The following is an 18513-nucleotide window of genomic DNA, read 5'->3' as shown; positions in this document are numbered from 1 at the left end:
ATGGTCCTGAAGGTACATATCCCGGTGCATATTTTAACCACTTCCATACCGGTTTATAGACAAATGATGCCGGCAGGAAGGCTTTCTCGATCCGGGCGGCCGTCATATGACGTCCGCCCGCTCTCGCCGCTACTGCGCGCCCCCGGGGGCACGCATCGCGCCGATCGGGGGTGAGGCTCGTCCCTCGGACTGAGCCCAACCCCGATCAAGGTAAACAGCCAATGAAATTGGCTGTTTACCACGTGATCGGCTGTGTCAATCACAGCCGATCACATGAGCGGCTCCAGCGCGGCGATTGTGGACGAGGCTCGTCCCTCGGACAGAGCCCATCCCTGTTCTAGCTAAAGAGCCAATGAAATTGGCTTTTTACTACTTGACCGGCTGTCAATCACAGCCGGTCACAGAATGTCAACAGAGAACACGGTAACTAACTGTCACCGTGTTCTCCTCCTCACACACTGATCCTGTGCGAGTACTCTGATGACAGTCACTCGCGATCGTCCTCCGTGAAGGGAGAAAGGCAGGCGGCTGATGTAAACAAGCCGCCTGTCATTCTCCCCTGTGTAGGAATGGTGATCATACGGTTCTACTATGTAGGACCGTTGATCACTGTTCCTACACCAGTAGCCATGTCCAATCACAGTAAGAAGCACGCCCCTAGGGACAATCTTAACCCCTCCTTCCCCAATAAAGTTAACCCCTTCCCTGCCAGTGTCATTTTGCAGTAACAGTGCATATATATAGCACTGATTACTGTAGTAATGTCACTGGTAACCCCAAAAGTGTCAAAAATGTCAGTCAAGGGTCCGATCTGTCCGCCACAATGTCGCAGTACCGCAAAAAAAAATTGCAGATCGCCGCCATTACGCGTTAAAAAAAAAAACACCAAAAATGACAAAAATCTTTCCCATAGTTAGTAAACGCAATAACTTTTGCGCAAACCAATCAAAATACGCTTTTTGCAATTTTTTTTACCAAACATATGTAGCATAAAACAAATTGGCCTAAAATGTTAAAAAATTTTGATTTTTACATTTTTTTGGGGAATTTCATATAAAAAAATTTAAAAAATATTGTTATTTTTGCAAAATTTATGCTCTTTTTTTGTTTATAGCGCAAAAAGTAAAAATCGCACAGGTGATCAAATACCACCAAAAGAAAGCTCTGTTTGTGGGAAAAAAAGGACGTCAAATTTGTTTAGGTACAGCGTCGCACGACCGCGCAATTGTCCGTTAAATTCACGCAGTGCCGAATCGCAAAAAAAACCCTGGTCGGAATGGGGGTAAAATCTTACGGGGCTTAAGTGGTTAAGCATGACTATATAACATTTAAATAAAACATAATTCCAACATAATCTACTCCTCAGTAAAAGGCACATGACAGCCTACCTGGAGTTTGCCAAAAGGCACCTGAATGACTCTCAGACCATGAGAAACAAAATTTTCTGCTCTGATGAAACCAAGATTAAACTCTTTGGCCTAAATGGCAAGCTTCATGTTTGGAGGTAACCAGGCACCGCTCATCCCCTGGCCAATACCATCCCTACAGTGAAGCATAGCGGTGGCAACATCATGCTGTGGGGATGTTTTTCAGTGGCAGGAACTGGGAGATTAGTCAGAATTGAGGGAAAGATGAATGCAGCAATGTACAGAGACATCCTTGAGGAAAACTTGCTCCAGAGCGCTCTGGACCTCAGACTGGGGCGAAAGTTCTTCTTCCAACAGGACAATGACCCTAGTCACACAGTCAAGATAACAAAGGAGTAGCTATGAGACAACTCTGTGAATGTCCTTGAGTGGTCCAGCCAGAGCCCAGACTTGAACCCAACTGAACATCCCTGGAGAGATATGAAAATGGCTGTTCACCGATGCTCCCCATCCAACCTGATGGAGCTTAAGAGGTCCTGCAAAGAAGAAAAGTGGAAACTGCCCAAAAGAAGGGGTGCCAAGCTTATAGCGTCATACTCATAAAGACTTAAAGGCTGTAATTGGTGCCAAAGGTGCTTCAACAAAGTATTGGGCAAAGGCTGTGAATACTTATGTACATGTCATTTTATTTGTTTTTTTATTTTTATTAAATTTGCAAAGATTTCAAACAAACTTCTTTCACATTGTCATTATGGGGTATTGTTTGTAGAATTTTGAGGAAAATAATGAATTTAAATCAATTTTGGAATAAGACTGTAACATAACAAAATGTGGAAAAAGTGAAGCGCTGTGAATACATTCTGGATGCACTGTATAAAAAAAAAAAAACAGATTCGATGGACTCCCGGGTCTTTTTTTCTGCCATCACTTTTCTATGTTTCTATTTCCAAACAAAAATCTATATGTGTATCGAGAGCATGAATTTTTGAAGAAAGGTGGTTTATTTGCAAAATTTTAAAACAGAAACTAAAAATAAGTGTTTTTTTTTTCAGCATTTTTCTGCTTATATGGCAAATCATAAAAAAAACAAAAACAGTGGTGATTAAATACCACCAAAAGAAAGCTCTAGCTGTTTACCAAAATGGTAAATACTTCATATGGGTACAGTCAGGACTTATTTTATTAGAGAATAGGTGCAGAAACTCCCCCTTTCGGAGTTACCCCTTGTCTCCACACCTGCCTACCTCCGAGCACCATTCCTTGGTTCCACTACCTACCAACCTCCCAGTACTGCCCCTTTAAGAGCATACAGAACCAAGTAACATTTGTGGTACTAAGTAATTGGTATGGAATGTATTAATGATAACAAGAAAAGCAGTAAAATAGATCTAATAGATAAAATAGAAGCGTTCCTTCTGGGTACAGTACAGCGTTGCATGACTAAGTGATTGTCATTCAAAGTGTGACAGCACTGAAAACTGTTCTGGGCAGGAAGGAAGGGGTTGGAAGTGTCTAGACTGGAGGTGGTTAAACTATACATTATTAAGGCGAGGTTCCTTTCCTAATTACTAGGGCCGTTGATGGGGGGGGGGGGGGACCACCGGTCCTCTTGTAGGGGGCCGAGCACACAGGGGGGCCTACACAGGGAGAGGGATTAGTGACGGATGACAATTGTGTCTCTCTTCCTCCTGCAGATAAAATCTGGTCTCTTCTCCTCTCCCTGCTGCCAGCTTTCAGCTGCAAGGAGGAGGAGAGACACAATTGTCATCTGTCACTAATTCTCCTCTGTGGCGGTACTCACCGTCACTGGGAGTGAAAGACAGATACTTTATGGTTTGGATAACTTCAGATGGGAGTGTAATATTTATCAACAATATCTCTCAAGAAATATGTGAGGACTATTCCTGTTTGATTCTGAACATGTTCATTGAAAGAGCTAATCACATTGGCCTCTGTTCCATGTCCTTCAATGTCAGAGACAGGCTTTTCCTATTGTTTGTGTATTGAGATAATGTGTATTGTATGTCAGGAGCTCGAGGACGGAAAGTCTGCTAGTTAATTGGCTCAGGTTGATTGAATCATTTTCATCTGTTAGTTGCTGAGTGGAAATAGTATACTGTTTGAGTTGGTTGCTCTTTAGATATGTAAATTCTATTTCTGTATACAATTTCATCTGCAAAGGATAATGTAATCAGGCAACCCCTGACTTTTGTGTGGTAATCTGATCAGGAGGGGGAGGTCCATGCTGTATATAAATTCTGTGTGACTGTTCAATAAAGAGAAATTCAAGTACAAGCTAAGTTGTCGGCTAGCTTTGTATGTAGGGCGGTTGGGAAAATCTGGTATATACAGTATGTTCAAGACTGTAGGAAGCCGTATACTGACGGAAGTACACAAGAATAGTGTGGGTTGTGGTTCCATTACACCCTCCCTGTGTGAGCCCCCCCCCCTCTCAGTGCTGGCTCTAATATTGCTCTGCTAGGTGAGTTTGTTATCTTTGTAACTTTGTTTCTCTCCCTGCAGTTCTTCTTATACTCCTTGTCCCAGCATGTATATTTTTTTCATCTCTCTCCCCCTTTGCTTTGTCTCCCTGACACAGTCACAGCTGATCAGCTGCATTCCCATGGGGTGAGGAATTTACTGTTACACCGATTCCATAGCTGCCTGTTATCTTGTCTTAGTGAAATTGAATGTGCTTTATGTAGGTGGGCTTCCCACTCCTCTCCCCCAGACTGCCTCCTGACCTAAGCAACTTTGCTTCTTCTCATCTACACTGCCAGTTCCATTGAGGGAGCTGTGCTGTGCTGTGACCATGACTCCTGCGCGCATGCGAGTGAGTTACATCATCGCAGTTTGGCCAAACAACTGGAGCCCAAGAAACCAGGGAGAAGACCAGAGGAAGATGGAATCCCTCTCAGTAGTGACAGCACACCGCTGGAGAAATCTGTTTTTTTAGATAATTTTGTCATAATAATGATTTTATTGTATTTATATTGAAATATAGTTTTAATATGTTCTTTGGGGGGGGAGGGGGTGGGGGCTGTCAGGTAGCCTGTACGGTTTATGCTTTTTATGCTATTGTATATGTAGCACTACTCCCAAGGGAGCTGCTGAGTGTGGGTCCCCCTGGGTTACCGCTAGCAACAACAGTACCTTTCAGCATGGTTTTTCAAGTGTGAGCACCTAAGACAAGGACCAGTCCATTTTCTTTGGTTTTTAGGGTTTATTTGAGAACTTGGATGGGAGAAGGGAGAAGTGGGATACTCCAACAACCGAACTATGCACAATTAGGCAGGAACACTGAATGATACTGCTTGGCGCTATTTCGCGCTTCTCTGACGCTGGTTAACGCTGACTGATGCTGGTTAACGCTGACTGATGCTGGCCTCAGAAAGGCCAGTTACTAGAACTTCACCTCTGACTGTGGAAAAGTCCCTTAAAGCTCCCCAAGGTACTCCTTCCTGAGGTAGCTGTCTTTAAAGCAAACTGTATTGCTTAACACTTCAGGGCCCTTCCTGGCACCCCCTTTCACTCCCCAAGCTTCAGGGCTTTACTACTTATCACCCCCTTTACTGTGCACTCCTGTTAGCTGGCTCCTGGATCCCCCTTGACCTCTCTGGAGTGGTCCCCTCTCCTAGGCAGACCCCTGGACAGTTCTTGAGTATTCACAATACTGTTTTTCTTGAAGATCTCTGCCCAGCAGCTCCACTCGGTCAGCAACTCTGGATCCCTTGCAGCCCAGCTCAACCTCTGGTCCCTAGGCCGACTGCCTGGACCACCTTCACACTTTACAGGAGGAGAGACAGCCATCCCCACCTCCTGGGACTGATGCTTCCACCAAAAGACACTCTGTCACATCCTCCCCACAGATTTATTTCCAATCCCAGGGTGCACTGCGGCAAACCCCACCCACTGGGACAGTCGTAAACCCTGGTGTGCTATTGGCTAGGTCTCCTCCACTGTCCAACAAGATCCCTCATTGGATACAGTGGGGAGACTCCCCAGACTCAACAGGCCACACCTGGAAGCATGTGACAGATTAGCTAACAGATCAGGCCCTCCTGATAAGCAGACAGGGCCACATAACTGCTTTGTCCTAGCACCTACCTAGAAGGGTGCTACATCTTGTTTGCTTAAAGCGGAGTTCCAGCCATTTACTCACCTGTCCAACGGTCCAGCGATGCGGCCGCCGGAAGCCTCGATCCTCTCCCTCGGCGCCGGCATCACTGCTGTGGGCACCCGGCTGTTACAGTTTGCGGCTTCACAGCCGGGTACCCACTGCGCATGCGCGAGTCGCGCTGCGCGCCGTGATTGGCCGGCAATCTTCTGGGACCTCTGACGTGTCCCAGAAGATTGCAGGGAGGGAGGGGGAGAGGAGAACTTCCGCTCAGGGCGCCGCGGCGCTCCGAGCGGAAGTGGGAGCGGGTACCTGTCAAAACTAGGTACCCGCTCCCCCCCCCAAAAAATGACATGCCAAATGTGGCATGTCGGGGGGTCAGGACTCCCTAAAGCGGAAGTTCCACTTTTGGGTGGAACTCCGCTTTAACCACTTTACCGCTGCTCACTGAGCCTCTACTGCGTCAAAGTGGTTCGTTATCGTCTGGCGACGTAGACCTACGTCGCCAGACACTCCCCTTTCTCGGCGGTGCGCGCGCGCCCCCGGAGGCTCGCTCCTGCTGTATTCAGTCACAGCGGGAGTCGGGCCAGGGTGATCACCGCCGCTCTTCCCCGATCGTCGGGGAATCGAGTGTGGAGATCCGCCCACTTGTGTAAACAGAGCGGGCGGATCTCCTAAGTGACAGGCAGGGTCAGATTGCAGGGTTCAGCATAGCTGAACCTGCGATCTGTCCCTGTGTCACTCGGTCACCTCCCCCCACACATGTCAGTAAGCACCAGGCACACATTAACCCCTCCCTCTCCAATAAAATTAACCCCTTCCCTGCCAGTGTCATTTTTACAGTAACAGTGCATATGTATTGCAAATGTATGTAGATAGCTTAAAGGTAATGTGTTACCATAATCCCAAAATAGGTTTTGAAACAAAAACCCCCTTCCTTGTGGGACTTTAACCACTTTACCACCGGAGGATTTTCCTGCTAAAAGACCAGGGGTTATTTTGCGATTTTTTACTGCGTGACTTTAACGGACAATCGCGCGGTCGTGCGACGCTGTACCTAAACGAATTTCACGTCCTTTTTTTCCCACAAACAGAGCTTTCTTTTGGTGGTATTTGATCACCTGTGCGATTTTTTGATCACGCGCTATAAACAAAAAAAGAGCGTAATTTTTGCAAAAACAACAATATTTTTCACTTTTTTTTATATGAAATTCCCCCAAAAAAAATGTAAAAATCAAAATTTTTTAAAATTTTCGGCCAATTTGTTTTACGCTACCTATGTTTGGTAAAAAAAATCGCAAAAAGCGTATTTTGATTGGTTTGCGCAAAAGTTATCGCGTTTACTAACAAAGGGAAAGATTTTTGTCATTTTTGGTGTTTTTTTTTTTAACGAGTAATGGCGGCGATCTGCGATTTTTTTTGCGGTACTGCGACATTGCGGCGGACAGATCGGACCCTTGACTGACATTTTTGACACTTTTGGGGGTACCAGTGACATTACTGCAGTAATCAGTGCTATATATATGCACTGTTACTGCAAAAATGACACTGGCAGGGAAGGGGTTAACAGTATTGGACAGGGAGGGGTTAAGTGTGTCCTAGGGGCGTGATTCTAACTGTGCAGGGACAGGTCTACTAGTGTAAAAACAAAGATCAACAGTTCTACATAGTAGAACTGTCTGATCTTCATTTTTACACAGGGAGAACTGACAGGTGGCTTGTTTACACAAGCCGCTCTGTCTTTCTCCCGCTGTAGCGGCGATCGTAGTGTGACCGGCGGACATCGGGTCCGCCAGTCACACTCCCGCACTCCTCCGTGAACGAGCCGAGGCGGGCGCGCGCCTCAGCGGGCGCGCGCCCGCCCGCTATTGGCTCTGGAAGGAGTGACAGGCGAGCGACGTAGACCTACGTCACTCTGCCTGGCCGGGGCCGACTGCCGCAGTAAATATACTGTGCGCAGTCGGCAAGCGGTTAAGGGTAACAATAAAATATATTTTATAAAAGGTATTATCTTTAAAATGATTGATTTATTTGGATTCAAGTTTACATTTTTTAAGACATGATCATATCAACAGGTATTCCATACAGTGTTTAGACATATTAAATTCTATAGAATGATACATCGCAATCATCAGTACATAATATACATGATACTGTTAGAGGAGTGTTAGCAAAATCCAACGCGTTTCAAAAATATCAAATACACAAGTCTTCCTCAGGGAATTTGAATCCACTCCTGAAAAGGCATAATCAAATATAAATTATAAGTCCAACAGAGGACATACACATATCCGTATTACAGTGATATTTACATCAGTTCAAATAGAGAATATATGCATTAGCGACTATTTCTCCCTAGGGTGTTACTTGGAGAACCCCCCCCCCCCCCTCCACCATCCCAGGGGGATATAAGGGGAATCTGGGATGGTGGAGGTAACAGCCTAGGGAGAAATAGTCGCTAATGCATATATTCTCTTGAACTGATGTAAATATCACTGTAATTTTGTAACATTGTTTGTTTTGTATCATGTCATCCCATGTTCAGCCATTTCTCTTGTTTGTATCGCAACCTTTGACTAAATAAAGGAATGACAAAGAAAAAAGGGGCCTGCGATTTTTATCAGCAGCTCTGCCAATCACTCCAGGACAGCCAGTCACCTAACTTGTCCCCGCCTAGTTTTTTTAAGCAGCGCAAGATGCTGGGCCGGTCACGTGACACACTGACGTCTAGCCGGATCACATGACTCGGACGTCACGAAAGGTCCTTCAGCTGTATAGCAGGTTGGGGCTGTGCTCAGTGTACAGCTAATGACATCTTGCATCCTGTCGGCGATTAGCCGCCGTCGCAAATCATTATACCGAATACAAAGGCTTCCCTGGGGGAATCCTATCTCGTGGTCAGGTCGCGATTTGATCTCGGGCGATGATACCGTAGCTGTATGCCGAGTCGGCTGAGGCCGTCCCTGTGTGCCATGACGGATACGTGTGGTGTGGATGTGTGACAGGTGAACACACGTGTGTGTGGTATCGCGCAGTGCGGGGCCCGGTGTCCGGGTGACGTAGTTGAAGTGCCGGAATCGTGCGTGTCCCCGAGCAGCGGCCATCATGGCAGGCGGAGGAGGAGGAGGACAGGGCTGTGAGGGGAGCAGTCAGAGCGAACGTGACCGGCAGTACTGCGAGCTGTGCGGGAAGATGGAGGACCTGCTGCGCTGCGGCCGCTGCCGGAGTTCATTCTACTGCAGCAAGGAACACCAGAGACAGGACTGGAAGAAACACAAACTGGTGTGTAAGGGAAGCCCGGCCAAACCGCAGGACGAGGCCGCCTCTCCCCCGGACAGCAAGGAGCGGGAGGTGGTGGTCGGAGGGGCCACTCTGAGGGCCATCAAGGAGGAGGACTACACCCAGAGATCCGGCGAGGCGTGCGGGAGCGGTGCGGCCCGGGGAGGTGGGGAGGGCACAGAACGGCCCAATGGGCACACCAGGCCGCCCCTCCACAAGCTGGCCTTGGAGTACATCATCCCCTGTATGAACAAGCATGGCATCTGTGTGCTGGATGACTTCCTGGGCCAGGAGCTCGGGGATCGAATAGTGGGGGAGGTCCAGGCCCTGCACAGTACCGGCCGCTTTACCGATGGACAGCTAGTCAGTCAGAAGAGCGACTCCTCCCGGGACATCCGAGGGGACCAGATCACCTGGGTGGAGGGCAAGGAGGCGGCCTGCAAAGCCATCGGGCACCTAATGAACAGCATGGATGACCTGATCCGACACTGCGGAACCAAGCTGGGCAACTTCCGGATCAACGGCAGAACCAAGGTGAGGGCACAACTGACAGTTCCTGGGGAGAGGGGCACTGACAGTTCTCAGCATCCCGGGGAGAGGGGCACTGACAGTTCTCAGCATCCTGGGGAGACGGGCACTGACAGTTCTCAGCATCCCGGGGAGAGGGGCACTGACAGTTCTCAGCATCCTGGGGAGAGGGGGATGACAGTTCTCAGCATCCTGGGGAGAGGGGGATGACAGTTCTCAGCATCCTGGGGAGACTGGGACTGACAGTTCTCAGTATCCCTGGGAGAGGGACACTGACAGTTCTCAGCATCCTGGGGAGAGGGGGATGACAGTTCTCAGCATCCTGGGGAGAGGGGGATGACAGTTCTCAGCATCCCGGGGAGAGGGGGATGACAGTTCTCAGTATCCCTGGGAGACGGGCACTGACAGTTCTCAGCATCCTGGGGAGACGGGCACTGACAGTTCTCAGCATCCCGGGGAGAGGGGCACTGACAGTTCTCAGCATCCTGGGGAGAGGGGGATGACAGTTCTCAGCATCCTGGGGAGAGGGGGATGACAGTTCTCAGCATCCTGGGGAGACTGGGACTGACAGTTCTCAGTATCCCTGGGAGAGGGACACTGACAGTTCTCAGCATCCTGGGGAGAGGGGCACTGACAGTTCTCAGCATCCTGGGGAGAGGGGCACTGACAGTTCTCAGCATCCCGGGGAGACGGGCACTGACAGTTCTCAGCATCCCGGGGAGACGGGCACTGACAGTTCTCAGCATCCCGGGGAGACGGGCACTGACAGTTCTCAGCATCCTGGGGAGAGGGGCACTGACAGTTCTCAGCATCCTGGGGAGAGGGGCACTGACAGTTCTCAGCATCCCGGGGAGAGGGGCACTGACAGTTCTCAGCATCCCGGGGAGAGGGGCACTGACAGTTCTCAGCATCCCGGGGAGAGGGGCACTGACAGTTCTCAGCATCCCGGGGAGAGGGGCACTGACAGTTCTCAGCATCCCGGGGAGAGGGGCACTGACAGTTCTCAGCATCCCGGGGAGAGGGGCACTGACAGTTCTCAGCATCCCGGGGAGAGGGGCACTGACAGTTCTCAGCATCCCGGGGAGAGGGGCACTGACAGTTCTCAGCATCCCGGGGAGAGGGGCACTGACAGTTCTCAGCATCCCGGGGAGAGGGGCACTGACAGTTCTCAGCATCCCGGGGAGAGGGGCACTGACAGTTCTCAGCATCCCGGGGAGAGGGGCACTGACAGTTCTCAGCATCCCGGGGAGAGGGGCACTGACAGTTCTCAGCATCCCGGGGAGAGGGGCACTGACAGTTCTCAGCATCCTGGGGAGAGGGGCACTGACAGTTCTCAGCATCCTGGGGAGAGGGGGATGACAGTTCTCAGCATCCCGGGGAGAGGGGCACTGACAGTTCTCAGCATCCTGGGGAGAGGGGGATGACAGTTCTCAGCATCCTGGGGAGAGGGGGATGACAGTTCTCAGCATCCTGGGGAGAGGGGGATGACAGTTCTCAGCATCCTGGGGAGAGGGGGATGACAGTTCTCAGCATCCTGGGGAGACTGGGACTGACAGTTCTCAGTATCCCTGGGAGAGGGACACTGACAGTTCTCAGCATCCTGGGGAGAGGGGCACTGACAGTTCTCAGCATCCTGGGAGAGGGACACTGACAGTTCTCAGTATCCCTGGGAGAGGGACACTGACAGTTCTCAGCATCCTGGGGAGAGGGGCACTGACAGTTCTCAGCATCCTGGGGAGAGGGGCACTGACAGTTCTCAGCATCCTGGGGAGACGGGGACTGACAGTTCTCAGCATCCTGGGGAGACTGGGACTGACAGTTCTCAGCATCCCGGGGAGAGGGGCACTGACAGTTCTCAGCATCCCGGGGAGAGGGGGATGACAGTTCTCAGCATCCTGGGGAGAGTGGGATGACAGTTCTCAGCATCCTGGGGAGACTGGGACTGACAGTTCTCAGTATCCCTGGGAGAGGGACACTGACAGTTCTCAGCATCCTGGGGAGAGGGACACTGACAGTTCTCAGCATCCTGGGGAGAGGGGCACTGACAGTTCTCAGCATCCTGGGGAGAGGGGCACTGACAGTTCTCAGCATCCCGGGGAGACGGGCACTGACAGTTCTCAGCATCCCGGGGAGACGGGCACTGACAGTTCTCAGCATCCCGGGGAGACGGGCACTGACAGTTCTCAGCATCCTGGGGAGAGGGGCACTGACAGTTCTCAGCATCCTGGGGAGAGGGGCACTGACAGTTCTCAGCATCCTGGGGAGAGGGGCACTGACAGTTCTCAGCATCCTGGGGAGAGGGGCACTGACAGTTCTCAGCATCCTGGGGAGAGGGGCACTGACAGTTCTCAGCATCCTGGGGAGAGGGGCACTGACAGTTCTCAGCATCCTGGGGAGAGGGGCACTGACAGTTCTCAGCATCCTGGGGAGAGGGGCACTGACAGTTCTCAGCATCCCGGGGAGAGGGGCACTGACAGTTCTCAGCATCCCAGGGAGAGGGGCACTGACAGTTCTCAGCATCCCGGGGAGAGGGGCACTGACAGTTCTCAGCATCCTGGGGAGAGGGGCACTGACAGTTCTCAGCATCCTGGGGAGAGGGGCACTGACAGTTCTCAGCATCCTGGGGAGAGGGGCACTGACAGTTCTCAGCATCCCGGGGAGACGGGGACTGACAGTTCTCAGCATCCCGGGGAGACGGGCACTGACAGTTCTCAGCATCCCGGGGAGACGGGCACTGACAGTTCTCAGCATCCCGGGGAGACGGGCACTGACAGTTCTCAGCATCCCGGGGAGACGGGCACTGACAGTTCTCAGCATCCCGGGGAGACGGGCACTGACAGTTCTCAGCATCCTGGGGAGAGGGAGATGACGGTTCTCAGCATCCTGGGGAGAGGGAGATGACGGTTCTCAGCATCCTGGGGAGAGGGAGATGACGGTTCTCAGCATCCTGGGGAGAGGGGGATGACAGTTCTCAGCATCCTGGGGAGAGGGGGATGACAGTTCTCGGTATCCCGGGGAGACGGCGACTGACAGTTCTCGGCATCCCGGGGAGACGGCGACTGACAGTTCTCGGCATCCCGGGGAGACGGCGACTGACAGTTCTCGGCATCCCGGGGAGACGGCGACTGACAGTTCTCGGCATCCCGGGGAGACGGCGACTGACAGTTCTCGGCATCCCGGGGAGACGGCGACTGACAGTTCTCGGCATCCCGGGGAGACGGGCTCTGACAGTTCTCGGCATCCCGGGGAGACGGCGACTGACAGTTGTCGGCATCCCGGGGAGACGGGCTCTGACAGTTGTCGGCATCCCGGGAGACGGGCACTGACAGTTGTCGGCATCCCGGGAGACGGGCACTGGCAGTTGTCGGCATCCCGGGCAGACTGGCACTGGCAGTTGTCGGCATCCCGGGCAGACTGGCACTGGCAGTTGTCGGCATCCCGGGAAGACGGGCACTGACAGTTGTCGGCATCCCGGGAAGACGGGCACTGGCATCCCGGGAAGACGGGCACTGGCATCCCGGGGAGACGGGCTCTGACAGTTCTCGGCATCCCGGGGAGACGGGCTCTGACAGTTGTCGGCATCCCGGGCAGACGGGCACTGACAGTTGTCGGCATCCCGGGCAGACGGGCACTGACAGTTGTCGGCATCCCGGGCAGACGGGCACTGGCAGTTGTCTGCAGACGGGCACTGGCAGTTGTCGGCGTCCCGGGCACTGGCAGTTGTCGGCGTCCCGGGCACTGGCAGTTGTCGGCGTCCCGGGCACTGGCAGTTGTCGGCGTCCCGGGCACTGGCAGTTGTCGGCGTCCCGGGCACTGACAGTTGTCGGCGTCCCGGGCACTGACAGTTGTCGGCGTCCCGGGCACTGACAGTTGTCGGCGTCCCGGGCACTGACAGTTCTCGGTATCTGGGGCAGACGGGCACTGACAGTTCTCGGCATCTGGGGCAGACGGGCACTGACAGTTCTCGGCATCCCAGGTGGGGGGCTGACCATTCTTGGCTTCTTGGGGGGGGGGGGGGGGGGCTTCCCAAGGATCAGTAGGGGGTCAGTAGGATGTGGGGCAGTGCCCGGGGGGTCAGTAAGGAGGCATTGCCTGACTTCTGGCCCAGTTGGCTGATCTGAGTGCTAGTTTCTGTTTGGCTGGCTTCAGCCTGTCAGAGTAGTATACCTTGTGATAAGTAAAATGAGGTGAGGTGTAATAGTTCAGATTTAAATTCTATGTAATGCAAAGTGCAGTGGTCAGGAGTTAGCAGCAAGGCAGAGTTCATGGGCCAGGTAAGTAAAGGCTCATTCAGAAGTGCACTGATTCCCGTCCTCCATGAAGAGCTGATTTTTTTTTCTTCTTTCTGCATCTGTATTAACCTCGGAGCTGCATGCAGGCAGCCCATAGAAATAAATGCAGATGCAGTGGCTGCACGGATACAGTCTCATGTCAAAAATTTGATATGTGGGCAAGAGCAGGTGCATGGATCCGAACGCACACATTCCTGTAGAAATGGCGGTGCATATAAGTGGGTGCTGAAGTGACCTCAGGCTGGAACCATGTCCTGTCACCAGCACATCAAGAATATCCAGAGCGGGACCAAAACTTTAATCAGCGATCACAAAGTTATAGCGGCTTGCAACGTCTCTAAGCCACGCAGGACTTCTTCATCAGGTATGTGTCACACTTTGTCACACTTTGTCACATGCCTGATGAAGAGGTCCTGCTTGGCTCCAAAACGTTGCAAGCCGCTGTAAATTTGTGATCGCTGATTAAAGTTTTGCACCCGCTCTAGAGATTCTTGGTGTGCTGGTGACATTATTTTGCTCTGGGTCCGAGCACGGGCGCTGCGTTCAGATTCCTGCTCCTGCCTGCATGTCAGATAATGACATGCCACTGTGTGTCTGCATGAAATCACATAAAGAAGAGTCTATTGGGCAGATTTATAAAATGAGCTGAGAATCTTTACACAATAAATTGTGTGAATATTTACTTCAGTTATCCAATCATGGGCACATGAAATACTGTAGGTTAATGGGAATTATTTCACATAATTGGATGACTGAAGTAGATATTCACACAGTCTGTGTAAAGATTCCCAACTCCTTTAAGTAAATCTGCTTTAAGCTGGCCATAGATGGTGTGATTGCTTGATTTCCCCCATCAATGCAGTCAGTGTTGATGGGGGAATCCCTCATACAGAGCCCTTGTGGGGGAAGCTGGCCCGGCCTGGAAAACACAGTGACTATTGCTGTAGGCTGTAGCCATTGGCAGTACTCACACAACTCCAACATGCTGTTGTACCGAAGTCCATCGATGGATCAACTTTGGTACAATCAACCTGCGCATACGTGGTTCAAAACTCAGCCGGTCCCTGCAGAACTGGTTGAGATTCGAACAGTCTATGGCTGTATTTAGTGTGTAGATAATAGTTGCTTCTTTTGTAACAATATCAGAAACACTGTTAGTATTGCCTGTGATGTGGTTGATTTGGATGGTTGTGCTTCGCAATTGCTGGTATGTTGATGTGCCAAAAGATTGCCTTGCTGTGCCAAAATAAGAAAGCCATGTGCTCCAAGTAGGTGACTGTTGTATTTTGCTTGTGATATTAAAAATAAGTGTCTGTCTAATAGTTGCCATCTTCATTGGCTATACATGTTATTCAGTTGGCAATTATCATGTCACGCTGACAATTTGTAACTTGATACAGTTGTATCTTATATACTTTTGTGTTTTGTTGGTTTTTAATCTATGTATGTATATATGTGTGTGTGTGTGTGTGTGTGTGTGTATGTATGTATGTATGTATATATATATATATATATATATATATATATATATATATATATATATATATATATATTATTCCTGAAGTTTTATTTCAGAAATGTTCTTGATGTTTGAATTTATTTTAGATTTTTGTTTTCACCATTACTGACTGGTATTCTAACTTTATATCTATAAATATATTTTTTTAAGGCAATGGTGGCATGTTACCCTGGCAAAGGAACAGGCTATGTACGACATGTTGACAATCCTAATGGAGATGGAAGATGCGTCACTTGTATATACTATCTGAATAAAAACTGGGATGCAAAGGTATGAACTTTATGCTTTTCATAGCTGTTTTTTTTTCTGGTCCATTCCTTTCTTTTTTGAAAGGATTTTTTACTATATTGCAAAGACCTGGTGGTTGTGCTCTGAAGGCACTCCCTGCTATACGGTGGTAATGTGCTGTCATGGTTTCTCAATTTGTTTTCCTGTTTTGTCATAGGCTGGCTTTCAATGGGTGACTACAGGCAGCCATGCTGATGTACATTTTACAAGCATGAATCACAGTCAGTCTTTCTCCTGCACTGCATGGGTTAAATGTTAGTTTATACCTTGGGTTCCAGTAAAAAGGACTTTTCGCTTACAAAACCCCTTGCTGCCACAGGCTTCCTTCATACTAGAAGACTGCCACAGCCACTTTTTTTTTTTTAATGAACTTTAACCACTCACAGACCGCCAGCCTGTAATGTACTGCAGATGGGCGGCCTGAACAGACAAAGCGACGTACCTGCGTGTTGCTGCCGGCTTCTGGGTTTAGGCACCCACTTTGATTGTACACAGCAGGAGCTTGTCAGCAAGTCCTGGCCAATGATTCACAGCTGGGGCCTGCTGATTGGCAGTCAACACAGGGCTCTGTACAGAGGGAACACTCTCTCTCTCTCTTTCTTATCTCTGCAAAGCTGGAATAAGAAACAGAGAGATCTGTAGTAAAAAGCAGAACACATTACACATTGTTAGGCACACATTTGACCTCTATATTGCACTAGATGTTAATCCCTTCCTAGCCAGTGTCATAAGTTCAGTGACAGCGTATAGTATTAGCACTGATCTCTGTATTAATGTTACTCGGTAATGTCCCCCCAGCGTCAGTGTCGGATTGTCCATAGCACTGTTGCAGTCCCATTATAAGTTGCTGATCACTGCTATTAGCAGTAGTACAAATAAATAAAAATTCCTGTATGTGTGTGTGTGTGTGTGTGTGTGTGTGTATATATATATATATATATATATATATATATATATATATATATATATATATATATATATATATATCATAGTTTGTAGGTCCTATAACTTTCACGCAAGCCAGTAAAAGGTGTGTGTTTGTATATTAGAGGAACGCAGTGATCTCCCTTTTTCAATTTGATTATTCTGTCAATGATTCGATTCCGCGAAGTATCACAGTTACTGCCCATGGTTCTCATCACCAAATTCAAGCAGTCAGAAAAACTGAAGGATGGAAGAATCAAAGGAAGGGTGGAGGAATCTGGGGATAGGGAAGGAGGGATCCATGAATAGGAAAGGAAGGATGGAGGAGTTGGGGAAAGGGAAGGAGGAATCCATGGAAAGGAAGGATGGAGGAGTTAAGGAAAGGGAAGGAGGAATCCATGAATAGGAAAGGAAGGTTGGAGGAGTTTGGGGAAAGGGAAGGAGGAATCCATGAATAGGAAAGGAAGGATGGAGGAGTTTGGGGATAGGGAAGGAGGAATCCATGAATAGAAAAGGAAGGATGGAGGAGTTTGGGGAAAGGGAATGAGGCATCCATGAATAGGAAAGGAAGGATGGAGGAGTTTGGGGAAAGGGAAGGAGGAATCCATGAATAGGAAAGGAAGGATGGAGGAGTTGGGGAAAGGGAAGGAGGAATCCATGGAAAGGAAGAATGGAGGAGTTAAGGGAAGGAGGAATTCATGAATAGGAAAGGAAGGATGGAGGAGTTTGGGGAAAGGGAAGGAGGAATCCATGAATAGGAAAGGAAGGATGGAGGAGTTTGGGGAAAGGGAAGGAGGAATCCATGAATAGGAAAGGAAGGATGGAGGAGTTAAGGAAAGGGAAGGAGGAATCCATGAATAGGAAAGGAAGGATGGAGGAGTTTGGGGAAAGGGAAGGAGGAATCCATGAATAGGAAGGGAAGGATGGAGGAGTTAAGGAAAGGGAAGGAGGAATCCATGGAAAGGAAGGATGGAGGAGTTAAGGAAAGGGAAGGAGGAATCCATGAATAGGAAAGGAAGGATGGAGGAGTTGGGGAAAGGGAAGGAGGAATCCATGAATAGGAAAGGAAGGATGGAGGAGTTTGGGGAAAGGGAAGGAGGAATCCATGAATAGGAAAGGAAGGATGGAGGAGTTGGGGAAAGGGAAGGAGGAATCCATGAATAGGAAAGGAAGGATGGAGGAGTTTGGGAAAGGGAAGGAGGAATCCATGAAAAGGAAAGGAAGGATGGAGGAGTTTGGGCTAGGGAAGGAGGAATCCATGAATAAAAAAGGATTGAAGAATCTGAGGATAGGAATGGGAGGACTGGAAGAGTCCAGAAATATTATTCGATGGAGCAGTCTGGGGGGGCTGGGCTGATGGGAACTGAAGGATGGAGGGGTTCAGAGATAAGAATGGGTGGGACCTCAGATTGTTCAGAGTTGCATGAGGTGCAGGATGGAGACTGAATAGAGGTGAGTGGTGGTGGTTGCTATGCAGTGGCCATTGGTCTGATTAGGAGGTGGAAGAGGAATGGGCTGGGAGCCATGTCCATCTGATGTGGAGTTTGGGTGATCCGGGGGCAGTGACTGGGAGCAGTTTAAGATCTATAAAAGGAGGGTAGGGGTTTGAACGAGAGACACAGTGGGACCTGCGTGGGCAGGAACGGGCTGTGGAGGACATCAGGCAGTTTGACAGCCAGCTGGTAACATGCTGTCATATCTGCATTAAAAAAAATAAAGTTGGCGCTGTATGATTAGTTAGCAGCTAGCACACAGTTAATATACAACCTTTAATAGACAATAAAACAAAAAATGGTGTGCGGTGATAAATGTACAGAAGAGTCTTATTAAGTAATGAAAAAATATAGGGGTCAATTCACTAAGCTTTACCACATGCGGTAAGGGTATCGTGTTACTCATTTGCCTAAATTATCAAAAAAGTCATTTAAAAATAAATAAATAAAACATATTTGCAGTAAGCAACCAAAAAGATAAATAAGTGGCAGTAACCATCGCAAAAAATCATGCGGTAATCTGTTGGGTCCAATTCACAAACAAAACAGGAACGAAAAAAAGTGCGATCTTTAACACCACCCTTTTGGTGGCAGTAACCAGTGAGATACCAGAAAGCGGGGCCTATTGAAACCCTCAGGGGCATTCAACCCACAGAAACGGGACTTATTCCACTCATAGGAAGGGGTACTATTCCACCCACGGGGG

General features: G+C 49.4%; 2 protein-coding genes across 2 annotated transcripts in view; one reads left to right on the top strand and one right to left on the bottom strand.

The window, feature by feature from the left end:
• The window catches only part of SIPA1L2 (signal induced proliferation associated 1 like 2), a 601890-nt gene that overhangs the window by 87149 nt on the left and 496228 nt on the right, over positions 1-18513 (bottom strand). The window lies entirely within an intron of this gene.
• The window catches only part of EGLN1 (egl-9 family hypoxia inducible factor 1), a 32819-nt gene continuing 22529 nt past the window's right edge, over positions 8224-18513 (top strand). The window contains exons 1-2 of the mRNA XM_082248851.1: positions 8224-9297; positions 15253-15372. Coding sequence (XP_082104977.1) covers positions 8590-9297; positions 15253-15372 — 828 coding nt within the window. The 5' untranslated portion in view covers positions 8224-8589. The remainder of the gene's footprint in view (positions 9298-15252; positions 15373-18513) is intronic.

The sequence above is a fragment of the Pelophylax lessonae genome, assembly GCF_965119305.1.
Source record: "Pelophylax lessonae genome assembly, chromosome: 3".
Classification (NCBI taxonomy): Eukaryota; Metazoa; Chordata; class Amphibia; order Anura; family Ranidae; genus Pelophylax; species Pelophylax lessonae.
Note: the sequence above shows the minus strand (reverse complement) of the source record. Positions and strands in the feature narration are given on the sequence as shown.